The sequence below is a fragment of the Paralichthys olivaceus genome, chromosome 3 (genome assembly GCF_024713975.1).
Source record: "Paralichthys olivaceus isolate ysfri-2021 chromosome 3, ASM2471397v2, whole genome shotgun sequence".
Classification (NCBI taxonomy): Eukaryota; Metazoa; Chordata; class Actinopteri; order Pleuronectiformes; family Paralichthyidae; genus Paralichthys; species Paralichthys olivaceus.
In genome coordinates, this window is record NC_091095.1 from 7,160,609 (window position 1) to 7,176,068 (window position 15,460).

General features: G+C 40.7%; 2 protein-coding genes across 2 annotated transcripts in view; one reads left to right on the forward strand and one right to left on the reverse strand.

The window, feature by feature from the left end:
- Window positions 1-138: 138 nt before the first annotated feature.
- On the reverse strand, window positions 139-9,996 carry LOC109636601 (nuclear receptor subfamily 2 group F member 6-like). The gene is made up of 5 exons (XM_020098374.2): window positions 8,153-9,996; window positions 7,034-7,128; window positions 3,948-4,282; window positions 3,324-3,570; window positions 139-2,719 (listed from the first exon to the last, which is right to left on the reverse strand). The coding sequence occupies exons 1-5, from the start codon at window positions 8,419-8,421 to the stop codon at window positions 2,445-2,447; spliced, it is 1,221 nt and encodes a 406-aa protein (XP_019953933.1). The 5' UTR covers window positions 8,422-9,996; the 3' UTR covers window positions 139-2,444.
- The window catches only part of babam1 (BRISC and BRCA1 A complex member 1), a 24,788-nt gene continuing 17,540 nt past the window's right edge, over window positions 8,213-15,460 (forward strand). Inside the window, exon 1 of the mRNA XM_020098376.2 lies at window positions 8,213-8,352. The gene's annotated coding sequence lies outside the window, so the exon portion shown is untranslated. The remainder of the gene's footprint in view (window positions 8,353-15,460) is intronic.

The following is a 15,460-nucleotide window of genomic DNA, read 5'->3' on the forward strand; positions in this document are numbered from 1 at the left end:
GCTTGATCAAACCATTTAAAGTATTAAACGAGGATCAACATTGACTCATTTTCTGACCCAACTCATCTCATCTTGTAGGAACTTGAATATTAAACTTACTGGGAAAGTAACATTTAACACTGAAGTCATCCACAGAAGGAATGTACAGGATTCTTCTTTTATTTCCAATAATGCAAAAATAACCAGTCAGCTATATGAACTTCTTTTGCATTAGTTTTTTTAAGTTTTGGCATGGTCATAGAAACAAACTTCTTTTAAATGCAAAGCTAAACAGTCAAATCACTAGTTTACATTCCAACAAATAACACAGAGTGATTCAGCGAGAGCACGATGAGCTGCTTCAGGAATCATGGTCATTGATACCTTTGTTTATGACTTAAGAAAAGGTGATACAAAACTTTAAAAGCTACAATTGTCTTTCACTCAATTACTCTGGAAAGATAAAACACGTGTGACATCGAGCTGCTGTTCATGACATCAACACTCATGAACTACGCTGTACCGTACCGTTTATCTCAGTACCAACAAACAACGTTACCTTTAAACCTCAACACGCAACATGCAAGGACCTTGCGTAAGCAGGTGATATGATAGTAACCGCTGTCCAATAGGACATGCTTTTGAAAGGGGATCAAACATGTGACAAAATGAACCACCTCTGCCCTTATAAAAGCAAAATAAACAGTTTGCAGAGATTCAACAGAAAAGCATGTGAGTAATTTGATGTAGTGCAGCTCCCTGTAAGATGATACGATAAACTTCAGGTGTCCTCTTACATCAAACTTTACATTTTTAAAACATTCAAACATATTTTGGCTGAAGTCTGGAGGACAGACGGCTCTTTGAGAGAATATTATTTTTGTGGTTTCTGCGATAATGATAATTTGATCCCTTTATATATTATTAGTACATGAACAGTTCACTATAGAATCTTTGATGTATAAAACATGAGGTAATAATGTTGGACAGGGATGTGACTGAGGGAGCCAGGGTGTGTCTGAGCATATTCACCTCCACTTTTCTTTCTACTGCAAGAACTCTATCGTTACTACATCGAGGGCAAAGTTCAACATTTAGGGAAATAAAGTTGTTGGCTTTATGGTTGAGGATGAGATAAGAAGATTGATTCCACCCTCATCTCTGTAGAGTAAATATGAGGATGGAACCAGCAGCTGATTAGCTTAGCTTAGCATAAAGACTGGAAAAAAGGGGAATAGCTAGCCTCGTTTTGTTCATAGATAAAATATCCACCGGGATTGCTGCTAAAAACTCTTAATAACTCTGACAGAAACAAAAAGCGTAAAAAACATACTAGTTAATGCAGAATTATGTGGAACTACTTCGACCAGTAACCTTCTCAAAAATAGTTGCCTAGTGTAAAAAATTATTTCAGTTTCTCAGTTTTACAACCTTTTTTTTTAACAAATTGGGAAAAAAATTTGAATTGCTTGTTAGCATCAGCTAGCCATCTAGCCAGACATGAGATAAGTGTCTTTGTATCTAACCCTCAGCAAGAAAGCAAGTAAACATAATCCCCAAAATGTTTAACTCTGCCCTTAAACATATACCAGACAAAATATTTCTTGGTAGTACTCAGTGTTGCCAAATGTAAGATAATCATCATATTTCTACGATATTTGATGACACTTCAGTTTCAATCTGATCGTGAGTGTGATGTGAATCGTGGGCATGACGACAGCGCCCAGATCACTTTGTTCCCGCAGTGGGGGAAGGTACATTTAGGAGCAGTGTTTCAAAACAACAGCGTTTCAGAATCTCGTCCCATTGTTCAATAATTGTTCTCAAAATACAATCATTTTAAGCTTCTGGTACGATACTACATTTCCCATCTGGCACACTGGTAGTACTTTACAGAGTAGAACCTGCAGTACAATGCTCACACCTATCTTTGTTTTAATTCTGTGCAAGGTGATATTTTTCAGTCTTCACAGATACATTTGGTAACAACGTCTGATATTTCATCGACATATCAAACATGACACAACTTGAACGGTGTCCGTGTGACGATATAAAGCTCTGTCTGTGGAAAGTGGCTTCAGTTTGACTCAAAAACAAAGCAGAGGGAAAACACTCAGGCCTGGGTTCAAACTGAGTCACATATGAGGTGATGTGGAAGGAGGTAGTATAGGCACATGGCCTCATGTTAGAGTCTGCATTTTAATTAAAGCCCTGTTTGTCTTCTATCCAGAGTGAGACCAAGAGAGATCGGAGGAGAAAACTGTCAAGTGCCTCAAACAAAAGTACATTTTTGTGTCCCTGAAAGCAGCTTCGGTGTGACTACCACCAAACTTTACAAGGCTTATGTGAGGAAATACTGATGTCTACACTCAGTTTGTATTCATAACATTCACTTTGTACTCGTGTGTCATCTCTGTGAGCTTCCCATCTGATCTCAGTTCATCTCACTCTGGTGCCACCGGGGTTTACTGTCCCGGGACGTAGGGCCAGCTGATGGAGCTCCCTGATAGCTGCATGTCTCGGATCAGCGTCTCGATGGGTGTCTTGCCCACCAGACGCATGAAGAAGAGCTGAGAGATGAGGTTGGCCGGCACGGCGCGCAGAGCAGGGAGACGCAGCAGTAACCGGCCGAATCTCTGAGGCTGGTTGGGGTACTGCATTCTTTCATACTCTGTCAGGGCGACCTGGGCCTTCTCCTGCAGGGACTCCACATGGGCCGGGTCTGTCAGACCACATGCATCTGTAAAGCCGAGAAAAAGAGGATATTGACATTTTAATTTCCTGCTTCTCTCCTTTTGCATGTTTAGAGTTTATTTCAGAAATTTAGTCTGTTTAAAACTTTCTGTTTTATGCTTGAGTCTTCTTTTCTGCTTTGTGGGCTATATTTAGAACATTTTCATGGTAAATTCCAGAGACTGAATACAAAGATAATCGTTAACTGTAAAGTCACACATTGTTTTTATTCACACATTAAAATAGTTTAATAAGATAATGAATGTGCTTAAAAGTTAGTAGGTGGGCGTGTTTCCTTGTTTCTGGTCTATGCTGAGCTACGATTGAGCTATTAATATTTTCATGAGACTCATGGTATGACAGCAAATCAGCAGGAGAAAAAAGTTATATTAAAGCTTTTTTCTTTTCTAACCTTCTGTCAAACAGGTCAGAGATCAAAATCAAAATTCCTCTACTGGCAAGGATTTAGTCTCTTGACCTAGAAACTGACCGTGTTTAACACAGACATTTGTGTTTTGGCTTCATATATACAAGATAGTTTACAGTAAATACATCCAGTTACTGTTGTTCTAATCACTTAGATAATCTTGTGAACCATCTACCAAACCTACCAGGAGAAAACAGTGCTATGGCTTTGAGGCAGCTGTACTCAGCTGAGTCCACCTGCAGCCGGTTCAGCTTGTCCACCTGGTCCTGGAAAACCCTGACCTGGTCCATGAAGGACACCACACGCTCAGCAGACATGGGAGACGAGTGGAAACCAGCTGCGGCCAACAGAGGAGCCATGTGCAGAGGCAGAGCGGACTGAGCCGCGTTCAGGATGAAGAGCTCGCTCCAGCTCAACCTCAGCAGCGCCACCTGTAGGAACAATTGGAAGTTAGGTTACTTAAGAGTTGAGGAGGGTCTGAATAGATGTTTTCACAGCAGAAACAAGTGTTACTGATAAAGTCATTGATGTTTTATTCAAGTGACCCAGTAAACTATGACAATGTGACATGTGAACAATGTCATGACCCTGAAACGGAAGCAGCTAAATGGAATTCAGCCGTTATGCATTTTAGTACTTTGTTATGGGCCAGATCATAACTTGTAGATATAACCAGGTAGGATTTTACATTAAAATGTTGGCTATGTTGTTTGACTGTCAATTTTGCAAGTGAATTTTAATGCAATCTGCATTGAAAAGTCAAACAAAGAACAGAAAAGCAGACATCTCAACATATGTCTCATCTGACCTGCTCTGAAACAGGCAGCTCTGGGAAGTATGGGATGTTTCTGGCCCACTCAATGGTGCTAAAGAGGAGCCGGGCGGCCAGCTCACAGATGCTGTCAATGCCCATGACGGAGGCCCCACTCGCAGATGTCTGCATCTGTGCCTGGCTGTAGGGGCCCCCGTAACGGCTGCTGGGATACGGCTCAGCCCGGAGGAGCTGGGAGATGAGATCTGAAACAGGCTGCCCGTTGAAATACTCTGCCCCGAGGTGACCGGGCCCCACTCCTCCGACTCCACCTGCCAGGGAGTTTGGACTGATGCCTGAGTGAGACGGAGGGATGCGACCTCGCTGGACAGCTGCAGAGCAAGAGAGTGAGAATCTGATGAAGTGCCTGAACAACATCACATTTTTCCTTCACTCTCTACAAAGAGACATTCAGAATAAAACCACGTGTTTTTGAAGCAGGAGTGAAGTGTAACGACATATACTTAATTACTGTACTAAAGTTTGTACTGTGTCATCTGGTTCTCTTTTAGTTCAAGGACATAATAAAATCACAGCTGAAAGCCTTTAATTTGAAATGTTGTTTTTTAATTTGTGGAACATGAGTTTAAATCTTTGAAGTATCATAACTGAAAAGGGTTTTTATTTTTATCATTTACACTTTTAAAATACTTCTCACATCAGTGTTGTGTGAAATGTTATCACTGATAATATATGACAAACCTTTGATTGCATCAATACTAAAATAGTTCCAGGTATGAAATAAATTTACTTTCACCACCAATTATAATGAGGTGTAAAGAATCAGTTAAATACATGTATGGTGACACAGCTCTATTTCCTTGTAATTCTTAGTGATTCAAATCTAATGGCAATATCCCAAGGTGAGTGCTCTGTCTTGTGCCAAAAAAAGGGACTGAAGTTGTCAACGTGGCGGCTTCTCTGACAGGGTCAAAGGTGACACCGGCGTTCCAGTTAATGTGGAAACAGTGCGTCCTGCGTCATTGCCATGGTCAGCATGGTTCATTAATAACCAGGCCCAATATAACCGCTGGCACGCTGTCACCTCAGAGCACATTATGTATAGGAGTGGTTGAGGTGTCCACTGACAGACTGAAATACAAGAAGGGTTACGCTCAAACACAATTACAGACTTCACCGTCACCAGACTTCTTATAGACCTCAGCAGTAAATTCAAACACAGAAACATTTTGTGAGGTAATAATTAAGAGTTGGGTTGTTGATTGAAATGAAAATAATAACACCAGGCCCTTCAGGGTTCTTAATCAGCCCTGAGATGAAGAACATTAGAAACTGGAATTCATTTGTTATACGGCATCATCACGAGAGACAGACGGTGTGTTCTCACCAACTTGCAGCAGTTCTTTTCAGTTTTTCTATAGGTTCAGACGTGAACGCCTCCAGTTGCCCCCTCGTCCCTGAAGCACAACAGCTGCAGGGAGTCGAGCACCAGCGTGAAAACATGCTTTGGTTTACAGTATAAATATTGTGCTTGGATCAGTGGCAAATGTCAGCGGCTGTTTCTCTCAAAGAAGGTTTCTGTGTGTGTGTGGGGGGGGGGGCATATAATAATAATTGGTGATATTTAACCACTTGATACTATTTTATAACAGTTAATTCATAGTTACGATAACGTTCACTTATGTGAACGTGTTTGGAAAAATGACTGTGTTTTGAAAAATGACGTATAAATAAAGTTTAATATTATCAGCTCATGACGTGTATAATTGTATTTCTTCGGAAATGTGTATTTCATATTCACAATTTTGTATTTATATCTGTGTTATGTTTTCTTTGTAATCTTTTACAGTGACTGTATATATTTAGGTCTTATTGCATTCATATTTTTCTATATTACCTTATATTAGACTTTGCTGCTGTAATACTGTAAATTCAAATTTATATGCTTTTTTTAGGAATATAAATTGTGCATGTTGATAAGTTATTTTGTGGATTGTCTCTTTATTCATGCATGTGGACATTTTGTTTTTATGTCTTTAGTTTGAACTTGTACTGAAGCGGTTTATCTTGTTTGTACATATCACTGCTGATAAAGTTGTTTAAAGAAAAGACCTTCAGTACAATATGGGAGTTAGCTGTTAGCCGAGTTCCACTTGAAAACATGAATCTCGATAAGAAAAGTAATATGGCGCCATCAGAGCTCACCTCCGTCCTCCATCTTTCTTCCTGCCTCGCTTCCTCTACCGGAAGTTGCGCGCGCACACGCTCAAACAGGTGAGCACGCGGAGTACGGGTCGTTTATTTTGTTGCTAATAGCTAAGTCGCTAGCTTAGCTTGTTTGAACGAACGCTGCCTCCTCCTGTCACACGAATGTAAGTACACAGACAGAAGTATGACCGTGTAGAAATGGGTGTAAAAGATTTGTCTTCATTATTTGGGGACATGTCTTCGGTCCTTGAGGCAGTTCAATGATCCTGTGTGTTGTAAACGGGGAGTTTTTATATGACAATGTTCTCTGTAAACAGAATGGAATGGAACTGGTGGAGAGTGATGAGAGAAAACCAAAGCAGTTAAGTTGTGTTGTTCAAAACCAAAACTGTGAGTGGAAAGATGCTAAAAAGCTCCGTAGAGCTGAGTCAGGTGAAACTAGGACAAACAGTCCCCTTCACGTTATGATTTTAGTTTGGGAAAATGGCCAGAATCAAGACAAAACTCAAATATTAGTTTATTTCTTAGTTTAAAGATTTCTGCTCCCGAGTGAAGGTCGGGGTTTGAATCTCGTTTTCATGGCAGAGACTGACAAACAACAAACAGATTATGTGTTACACCTCCTCACTGTGCTTACACAATGTATTATATTGATATATATTGGACCTCTGTCACTTTACTATTGATGAAACATATTTTATTGCCCAGCCCTGTTTTAATTCAACTCATAGTTAATTAATAGAAATGTTGATTATTGCCGCTCTGTGTAGAATCTTAAATCTATGTCAAAGCTGGAAACCCAACACTAACCTTAGAGACTAATACGACATGATTCACTGCTTGATTTGTCTGTTAACTAATCCTGAAAAAACAATGTTAGTCTGCTGTGAACATGGGTGACAGCGATCTGATACCTTCTTTTCGCATTCCAACTCGGAAACATTTCTTCAGCCGACAGTATTGGCACTGGTTGCGGTGATGCTGGTCGATTTGGCATTCTCGATTTGATCTGCCCATAGGAAACAAAAGATAAAACACTTGAGCTGAAAAAAACCTTTAACAAGCTGTAATATTTCATGGTAGTAATTTGGAAACCAGTCATAGAGCTTTAAATTATTTCCAACATGAAAGTCTGCCCCCCTCCTCTTCACGCTGACCCCTGTGATGAGTGAACTGTGTGAGCTGAAAAGCTATCAAGGCTGTGACCTTTGTAAATCATCAGCCATACACGCCCTCGCGTTGCCATTTACAGCAGGACGAGGTCTGCCAACAAGAGAGCCCTTTTTTCCAGCCCTGGATGTGACAAAACCTCTACACAGACACCTTCCGTTCAGACAGAGCGTTATTATGTGGAAGAAATAACTGTACTCGGTAGCTGAAGGCTCTGTGTGTGAGAGCGGAGAGCAGAGTTGTGACATTGTGTTCCTGTGGTGAAGAGTAATGGGAATGTTGACCTTCTGATGCAATCCATCCTCACATGACTGTCTCTCAGGGCTTTCATTTCTTTTATTTTTTTTCTGTCCAAGGGCTGTTTGTGAGACATGTCCAAGGTTGGAACAAATCATTTGCTGTTTCCTTTGTGAATTTGAATGTCCATGAAATGGCTTGTTAAGATGTAAACTTCATAAACACGCAGTAAATTATTTATGACATAACGTATTTGTCTGCAGATTTAAGAACTTAAACATTAAGGATTTTGGGACAACTTCATCTATGAAGACATATTTTATGTTATTAAATATGTCTTTTACTTAAATATCATATATTATCCATTTTCTGTTTATATGGCAGCATCCACTTATTGTGTATTGTGTCCCCAGAATGAGTTATCATTGTTGTCAAATATATTGATTAACACTTACATGTTCTTAAAACTACAGTGTATTATTAAAAAATTACATAAAGGTCAAACTTTTGAGTCAAATGGATCCAAAAAGATGATAGATTTATTAAATGTGCCTTGTCTAACTCAATCTGAATCGTTGCATGTAAATAAAATAAGACATCGACTTCAATCTCCCAGCAGCCCCTACCTGCACGAGTAGTTGAGGTTCCGCCTGATGCTCCTCTTGAAGAAGCTCTTGCAGCCCTCGCAGGTGAACACACCGTAGTGCTTCCCACTGGACTTGTCCCCACACACCACACAGTCCACCACGCAGGACTTGTCATCGTCCCCGACGTCCACATCGCTGCTGCCGGCCTGGGGCGATCCGTCCTCTTCCTCCCTCTTCAGGTAAGCCTTCTCCCCCAGTCCATTAGTGTCCCCATTGGGGTTTCCCCATCCCCCGCTCACCATGGCCATATTCTCTGAGACGTGCAGTCCTGTGAATGGATCATTCACAGACCCGCCCTGTGCCCCCAGCTCCTAGCTACCCTCAAAGTTTAAAAATTGCTTCCACACTTGAAGATAGTGGTTCCAGGTTTGTAATTGTCCAAAAATGTGATGAAAAGTTGTCCTGGGCTCCTTCGTGTTGACCTTCCTCTCCTCTGCCGTCTGCTTAGACTGACCTGGAGGTCCTTCCCAGTGCTGTTTTCTCTCTCTCTTCTTTAATCCCCCTGCTCGCTCTGTTCTTGTCTTTCACCCCTCTGTTTTCTGCCCTGACCTCCGATCAATGGCTCCCAAGGTCTGAGAAAACTTCAGACACACATTTAGTGGTTCAGAGTTCAGGCAGGAGAAAAGGGCGCAGCCTTGCTCTTTTCACAGGAAACAATAAATTACTCCCTCTTTCTCCCTCTCACTTTCTCTCTCTGTCTCCCCCCCTAAAAGAAGTTTGAAAAAAAACTCACCTCACCTATCCATAAGCATAGCAGCGAGGGACAAAACAAGAGTCAGTGTTCAAATAAAAAAGGGTCAGCCCCTCTCTCTCAGCGCATGACTTTCTCCCAAAAGGACAAGCAAGTAGGAGGAAAATAACACAGTGCTCCTTTAGGCAGGGTTAAACTGCCCTGCCCTCTCCTCCAACTTATAAACTAGTCCAACCAGTTCCTGCCGTGCAGAGGTGTTATCTGCCGATCTGAGGCAGTTCTAGTCCAGACGCACTCTTGACTTGTCAAGGCTGTAATTGAAGTGATAGCGATGAGGAGGAAGAAATAAGATCTTATTTTATTTTGAAAATTTAATAAAATAAGTCTGGGGAGTTTTGGAATTGGATTCAGCCCTTGTCTTTGTTTTTTTGACAGGATACGAACACAGTGTGACTTTAGCGTTTATACACAAATAGCAGTTTGGCTCAGAAACACTTTTGTGCCCTGAAATGAAACATATGCAGACAATGATCCCACCTCTTGATATTTAAATCAGAAGCGTGGTGAGAAAGACAATACACTCTTTTTTTTAGTCCTGGAAAATGTGGTTTCTGCAGCAACAGAGTTCATGAAAGGACTTCGTGCTCTTCTGTTGTCTGTGGTGAAATTATGTTTTCTTGTGGCTCCTCCAACTCCCCAGAGTTTGTGGTGTCAGAGGCTCAGATGTCACAGAAAAAACAACAAGCCAAAACAAAAGCCGAGTTCAACAGTCTCCTCAGTCATAGACTCCTCTCTTCTCTCGTTTTGTCAGTGCTTGTCCATCCAGCAGTAACAACCAGAGGCCAGAACCGTTCTGCATTCCCTGTCAGCGAGTCACGGTGTTCTGTTGCACTCTTTACTATTCCGTCTGTCCTTTTTTTTCCCTGTCCGCCTTTTCTTTCTGCTGGCCCCCGCAGGAATAAATTAGGCAAACAAGCGCAGGAAAAACACCGTCACAGACCTTTTAGTGAAAGCCAGACGCTGTGGTGGAGAGATAGCCTCCTCTCCTGCTCCTCTCGATCCCCGCTCACTCGCTCTCTCTCTGCGTGTCTCTGCCTCGCTCCCTCCTTTCGAGAGAGTGAGCTGTGTCTGTGTGCTGAGGGATTTGACACTGCTATTCAAGCCCTGCCGTTGCCATGACACTGGATGCCTTATAAGGCCAGAGGAGTCAAAGAGCACAGAGTGGGCTGCAGCCACACACACACACACACACACACACACACTGGCTGCCTGTTCTCCTCCTGACCTCAGGCCAGCCCGGGACCAAGGGGTAGTTAACCTCAACACTGCCGCAAGACAAAGAGGGGTGGGGGTCCACTGGTCGACATACAGCGAGCGCATGGCACTCGCACTCATGTTCTCCACTCCACTCTAATCCTTAAGACTTCCTCCGACTTTGTTGACCCAATAATAACAGGGAGGGCCCGCTGTTGTTGAGCAACTTGTCAAAAGGTTATATGATACGCCACCGGCTCCTTTTCACACCTGCTGCACACTCTCACAGGTCAGTGTGAAAGAGGCCAGAGATCCTGGGGAACTGCAGGGTCCTGTATGGTGCTGGTTATACTTCTGATAAAAATGGTGCTTTAGAACTGTGTGTTTATAAAGTGTTTTTTTTTTTAAGAATGAGTAATATCAGTGAAGGAGAGGTCAAGATATCCTGTCTTTTTGCTCAAAATGTACGTATATTGGACAATTCTGCAATTCTTCTTGATTTATTTCCAAAATGTGGTCAGAGAAAATGCAGAAATTATGTTCTAAGACCTCTGATTAGAGGCTTGCTATAAATAATTTAATTTTTAATAACAGTAACCAAAATAGCTCCCTAACATTGACCAAATTATTTAGTTTCCTATATGTAACCAGATCTCATCTTGCTATATTTTATTTGTCATAAACAGATTCTAGGTCAGTATGCCTGTTTATACCCCTAGAATTACATCCATCCATTATCTATATACCACTCGCCCTTTGAGGGTTGCAGGGGAGGCGCCGAGGCTTGTGCCAACGTAGAAATACATGGTCCGTAAATTGTGCTGACAATAGCCCATTTACAGGAAGTTCACTTTTTGTGACTTGTTCTCACTTCTGCACATGGATGGGGTTGAAAAAACAACAAGTCACGCTGCAGAACGCGGTTTGCATCCTGAGTCAAGTTTGTGTGTTCACAGACGGTTTAACAGCTAAATCTCTTGAAGCACTAAAAACTGGTATTGATGAAATGTGAATAAGATAAGAATGTTCCTTTCATGTGCTCTAGAGTGAAGGAATCATGGTACTCAATGAACCTCAAGGATGTTTTGCAGTGCTGATTTGTTGGGGTCAGTGGCCTGGATCTGGGGAATGGGGTGGCTGGGCTGTATTTTTATGTTTTGTTATATTCATGTTTCTTTCAATTAAGTTGACATGTTTGCTAAAACAAAAACAGAAGGTTCTTTGCCACCTTTTAAGACAATGTTGAAATTTCATTCACAACTTCAACTAAATGCTTTAAGTTACATAAACACAACCACAAACAGATACATTAATATAGTAAACTGGCCTTAAAACTAGTAGCACATCCCTTTAACTTAGACTATGCATTATTCATTGTATAAACAAAAGCATTGTGTTACTGTATGTAACTCTTTCTGTTTTACAAACCCAATTATGATTCTCTGGGTAACTTATCTCTCGTCTTGGCATTAGGCACTGCTCCTGTGGAATTTCTTGCCTGCTTTGTCTGTCGTACCAACAGCACTGTCATGTGAAGGTCTTCACAAAAAGGGAGGACAAAATAAACAATCAGAGCCTGCAACCAAGGTTTCCAATAACAGCCTCCAAACGCAGGAGGGAAAAAACCCACAGAGAAGGTATTCACTGCTGCTTACAAACATGTCTGCTTAAAAGAACCTCTATGTACCAAAAAGTGTTTGCTCATCACATGGTCTTACAGGAATTCCTCCTAGATGACAAAACAGTTTGTCCCCTGGACCTTCAAATGAATATATGAAATGTACAGATGTTAAAGCAGCATAGAGTTACATAAAAAAAAACGTTAGGCAGGGTTTTTTTTTCCAGTTAGGTTAATTCAGCCTCTTTAATGTGAGCATAAGGCAACTTTAGCCCACATCCGTCACAGCGAGACTCATTGTGCATGGATAGGCCTTTTGTTTGGTTAAGAGGTTATCAGGGCCAAACTAAGCTGCTGCAAGTTGAATTACTGCTTTCCTCTAAGCCTCTGTCTATGTGTGTTTGCAGCGGTCAGACCCTGTGGAGGAGTGTTTGATATTTTCTCCTCAAACCGTAACAAACAAAAACAAGTTTTGGAAAATGAGAACAATATCTTAAAAGGAGGGATATAAAAGAATACAATATATTTATGCATAAAATATAAAAATATAAATATGTATGTTTTTATAATGTATATAGATTACAGGTACTTTGAAAAATCACCATTGTTTTCATAAGGACATTTCACAAAAACTTTGACTTTTATTGTATGATATAAAGTGGAACAAAATCAAATATGTGGTGCTCAGTATACTTGAGTGTAATATGAACAAATCTTTGACATATATATATATATATACATACACATCTTCAATATATAAAAATCTAGAGATCTTTTGATGGGATTTTGCGGAACATAATGACCAATAACATGTTGACATTCTAACCCAAGAGTACTGTAATCATTATTACATTAACACCTACATTAATTAAAATGTTATTTGGGAATGAAGTTTGGTGTTGTAATCGTGTTCCAGAGTTGGTTTAATCTCTAGGGTTAGGGTTTTGTAAACAAAAACCTTGACACAGTTAAAAGGAAAACACGATTTGCTTCTAATGTTCAGGGACATGTGGAATGATGTAATTGATCATTGTGGAGATTAGTGAAATAATCAAGTGTGATCAGTTGAAACATGCAGTGAGAGGAGGACCACATTTCTCAGAGGTCAGATCACTGACCTTTCTGTCTCCACATGTTTCTGTTGCAGGACTTTTCTTCAGGTTTGCAGTGTGAAGTCAGAACACGACTGTTCATGTTTGCAGCCCTGCAGCAGCTGCAGTGTTTGAAAGAACAGAGTCTCAGTCACACTTGTGTCTGACTGTTGTAGCCGTTACAGTTATCAGTTACAGCAGTTATACGATCCCTGTGTTTTTCATTGTGTGGTATTTTTTTTGTAAGAACATGCTGGTGCCCTTTTGCAAATGTACATATGCCTTACATACCTGGGAGTTAGTAGACGTGTGTGTGTGTGTGTGTGTTCCTTGCTCTTTGAACTGCAGGTCAGGAATGCAGCTGCTCTCAGCGTGAAGTCAACTGTGACAGAGTCTGTGCATTTTCTCAAAACAGTCAGTGCAGAGTGAAGCAGATTAATATTCAATGTACTCACCTGAACAATGAACAAACACTGTACCCACACAGAGACCTGAACGTACATCCCTGGTTAATTCACACTTTTTAATTTAGGTTTATTTCATGTAGAAACTAGAGGATTTTCACAGAATATTTAGTTTTTGATCCTGTGTTTTTCTGCAGCTACATAATGTGTTGCTTAAAATAATATATACAATCAGGACTCAACATTTACTAGTTATTGCACTGGATTATTTCCGAATAACAATGACCTCTTTGTAAGTGAATACTAGCAGGACAATTGGGTCTGAACATTTTCTTAAGTTTGCCTTTCACACATCAAATCAACTCAGACTTTATTGTCATTTTACCAGACATACAAAAGTAGTGCAGGGAGAATGAAATTACATTTTCCTGGAATCACTAAATAAGATAAGAGACCAAAACAAACCAAAAAGAAAAACACACATTGTCCTTGAGTCCCATTTATTGTTGATACAAAAGATAAGATAACATGCCCACAAGTCGATTTAAAAAATTAAAATATAAATTTCAAGGGGGCCTGAACCAGTTTAAATCCCAATGGATGCTAGTGCTGCTGCATTTTGATCACCTGTTCAGCAGAGATTTAGGTTTCTGCTTCTATAATCTTTTCAACCGAGGAGATTATAGAGGCTTGTGTCAGATGATATTCTAAGTAAACAGTGTACTCAATGAAAACTCATCCTCCCTGCTAAACTGCTTCAAAAAACGTCCTGCTGTTTTAAGACAATGCTAGAAAAGTACAGCCACTCGTATTTCATAGTTTGTTTTGTGCATTCCCCGAATTTGACCCTAGTTTGAGAGGACTGAATCAATTCTGTGTAGGTGGTGGACTGTATATTAGTCTGGTAGTGTGTTAACTGCATTAGTTAAAGTGTAGAGGAATTTGAGAACAGGGGTTAAACTTTAACTCTGAGGAGTAACTCTGAATGAACCAGCGAGAGCACATGACTCCCTGCTCCTTCCTCATTAGCCCCGCTGCCCTTTGACCCAGAAGAAAAAAATCATCTTCTCCCCTCTCACCCTCCCGTCTCTCTGTCCAACCTTCCTCTCACAACACGCTCTCCATCCTCGGGCCTTTGACCTCGAGCGAATGACGGAGCAATTTAAAATAAACAGGGCAGTGGAACCTGCCACAGAAAAACATCTGCTGGGGTGACTCCGGAGCAACACACGGTGTCCGATCAATATTTGCCCGCCTCCCCACCCAGGACCTGCTGTAGGTGGTGGGAAACTTCCCATTTGGTGCGTTTTGTTGTCATTCAAATCAGCTATCAAGTGCTCACTGTGAACGAGGTATCAGCCCATTGTATAAAGAGGAGTCAATAGACGTGTTTACTGTAACGGCAGAGAAGCCTTTTTCCATGTGTTTGCTGTAAAGATAAGAAAACACTAAATGAGGCCAATGTTAAACAGACAGAAAATAAACCGTCACTCTTATTCAACCTTGATCCCTGATATTCAGTATTGCTACATACAACATTGTTTAATACATAATCCTACTTCAGTATTACTACATGCAATATTCCTCTTTAATTTCTGCTTATTAACACGTTCTGCAGGAAAAGTAACATTTACTGACGTCACTGTTTTTCAGTTCATTTTAGCAGCTTAATCTAATTATTACTTTTCTTTTTTTTTAATATAGCCTCCTCCATTGTCACCTGGTTACTTCCACTGAAGAGGTAATTGTTTGTCAGTTAAGTTTCCACAAAACTTTGCGAAATGATGGGAAATGGGTCAAGAAAGACACCATTAAATTTTGGCATGGACCCGGACAATGAGGGGAACTTTTTCACCAATATCCCAGTGAATATTATAGGATCTTAATGAAAATAGTCAGGTATATTTAATTGATATCTGTAAGTGTGCAATTTGGTGCGGCTTGATCGATGTTGAGGGGACTGTTGGGTACTCTGGCTTCCTCCCCCAGTCCAGAGACATGTGCTGGGGTTAAGGCTCTAAATTGTCCATTGTGTGAACATTTGCATGGATGGTTGGTTGTCTCTGAATGTCAGGCCTGTAATGGACTGGCTACCTGTCTAGGGTGTGTCAGTCCCCCGCTGAGATCTTCTAAAGGATAAGCGAGATGGATGAATGTTGTATTGTTTTGTCTAAAACTTGAAATGCTGCTGTCCTGTGCAGGTTTCTCTTGAAATAAAGGTTGTTGACC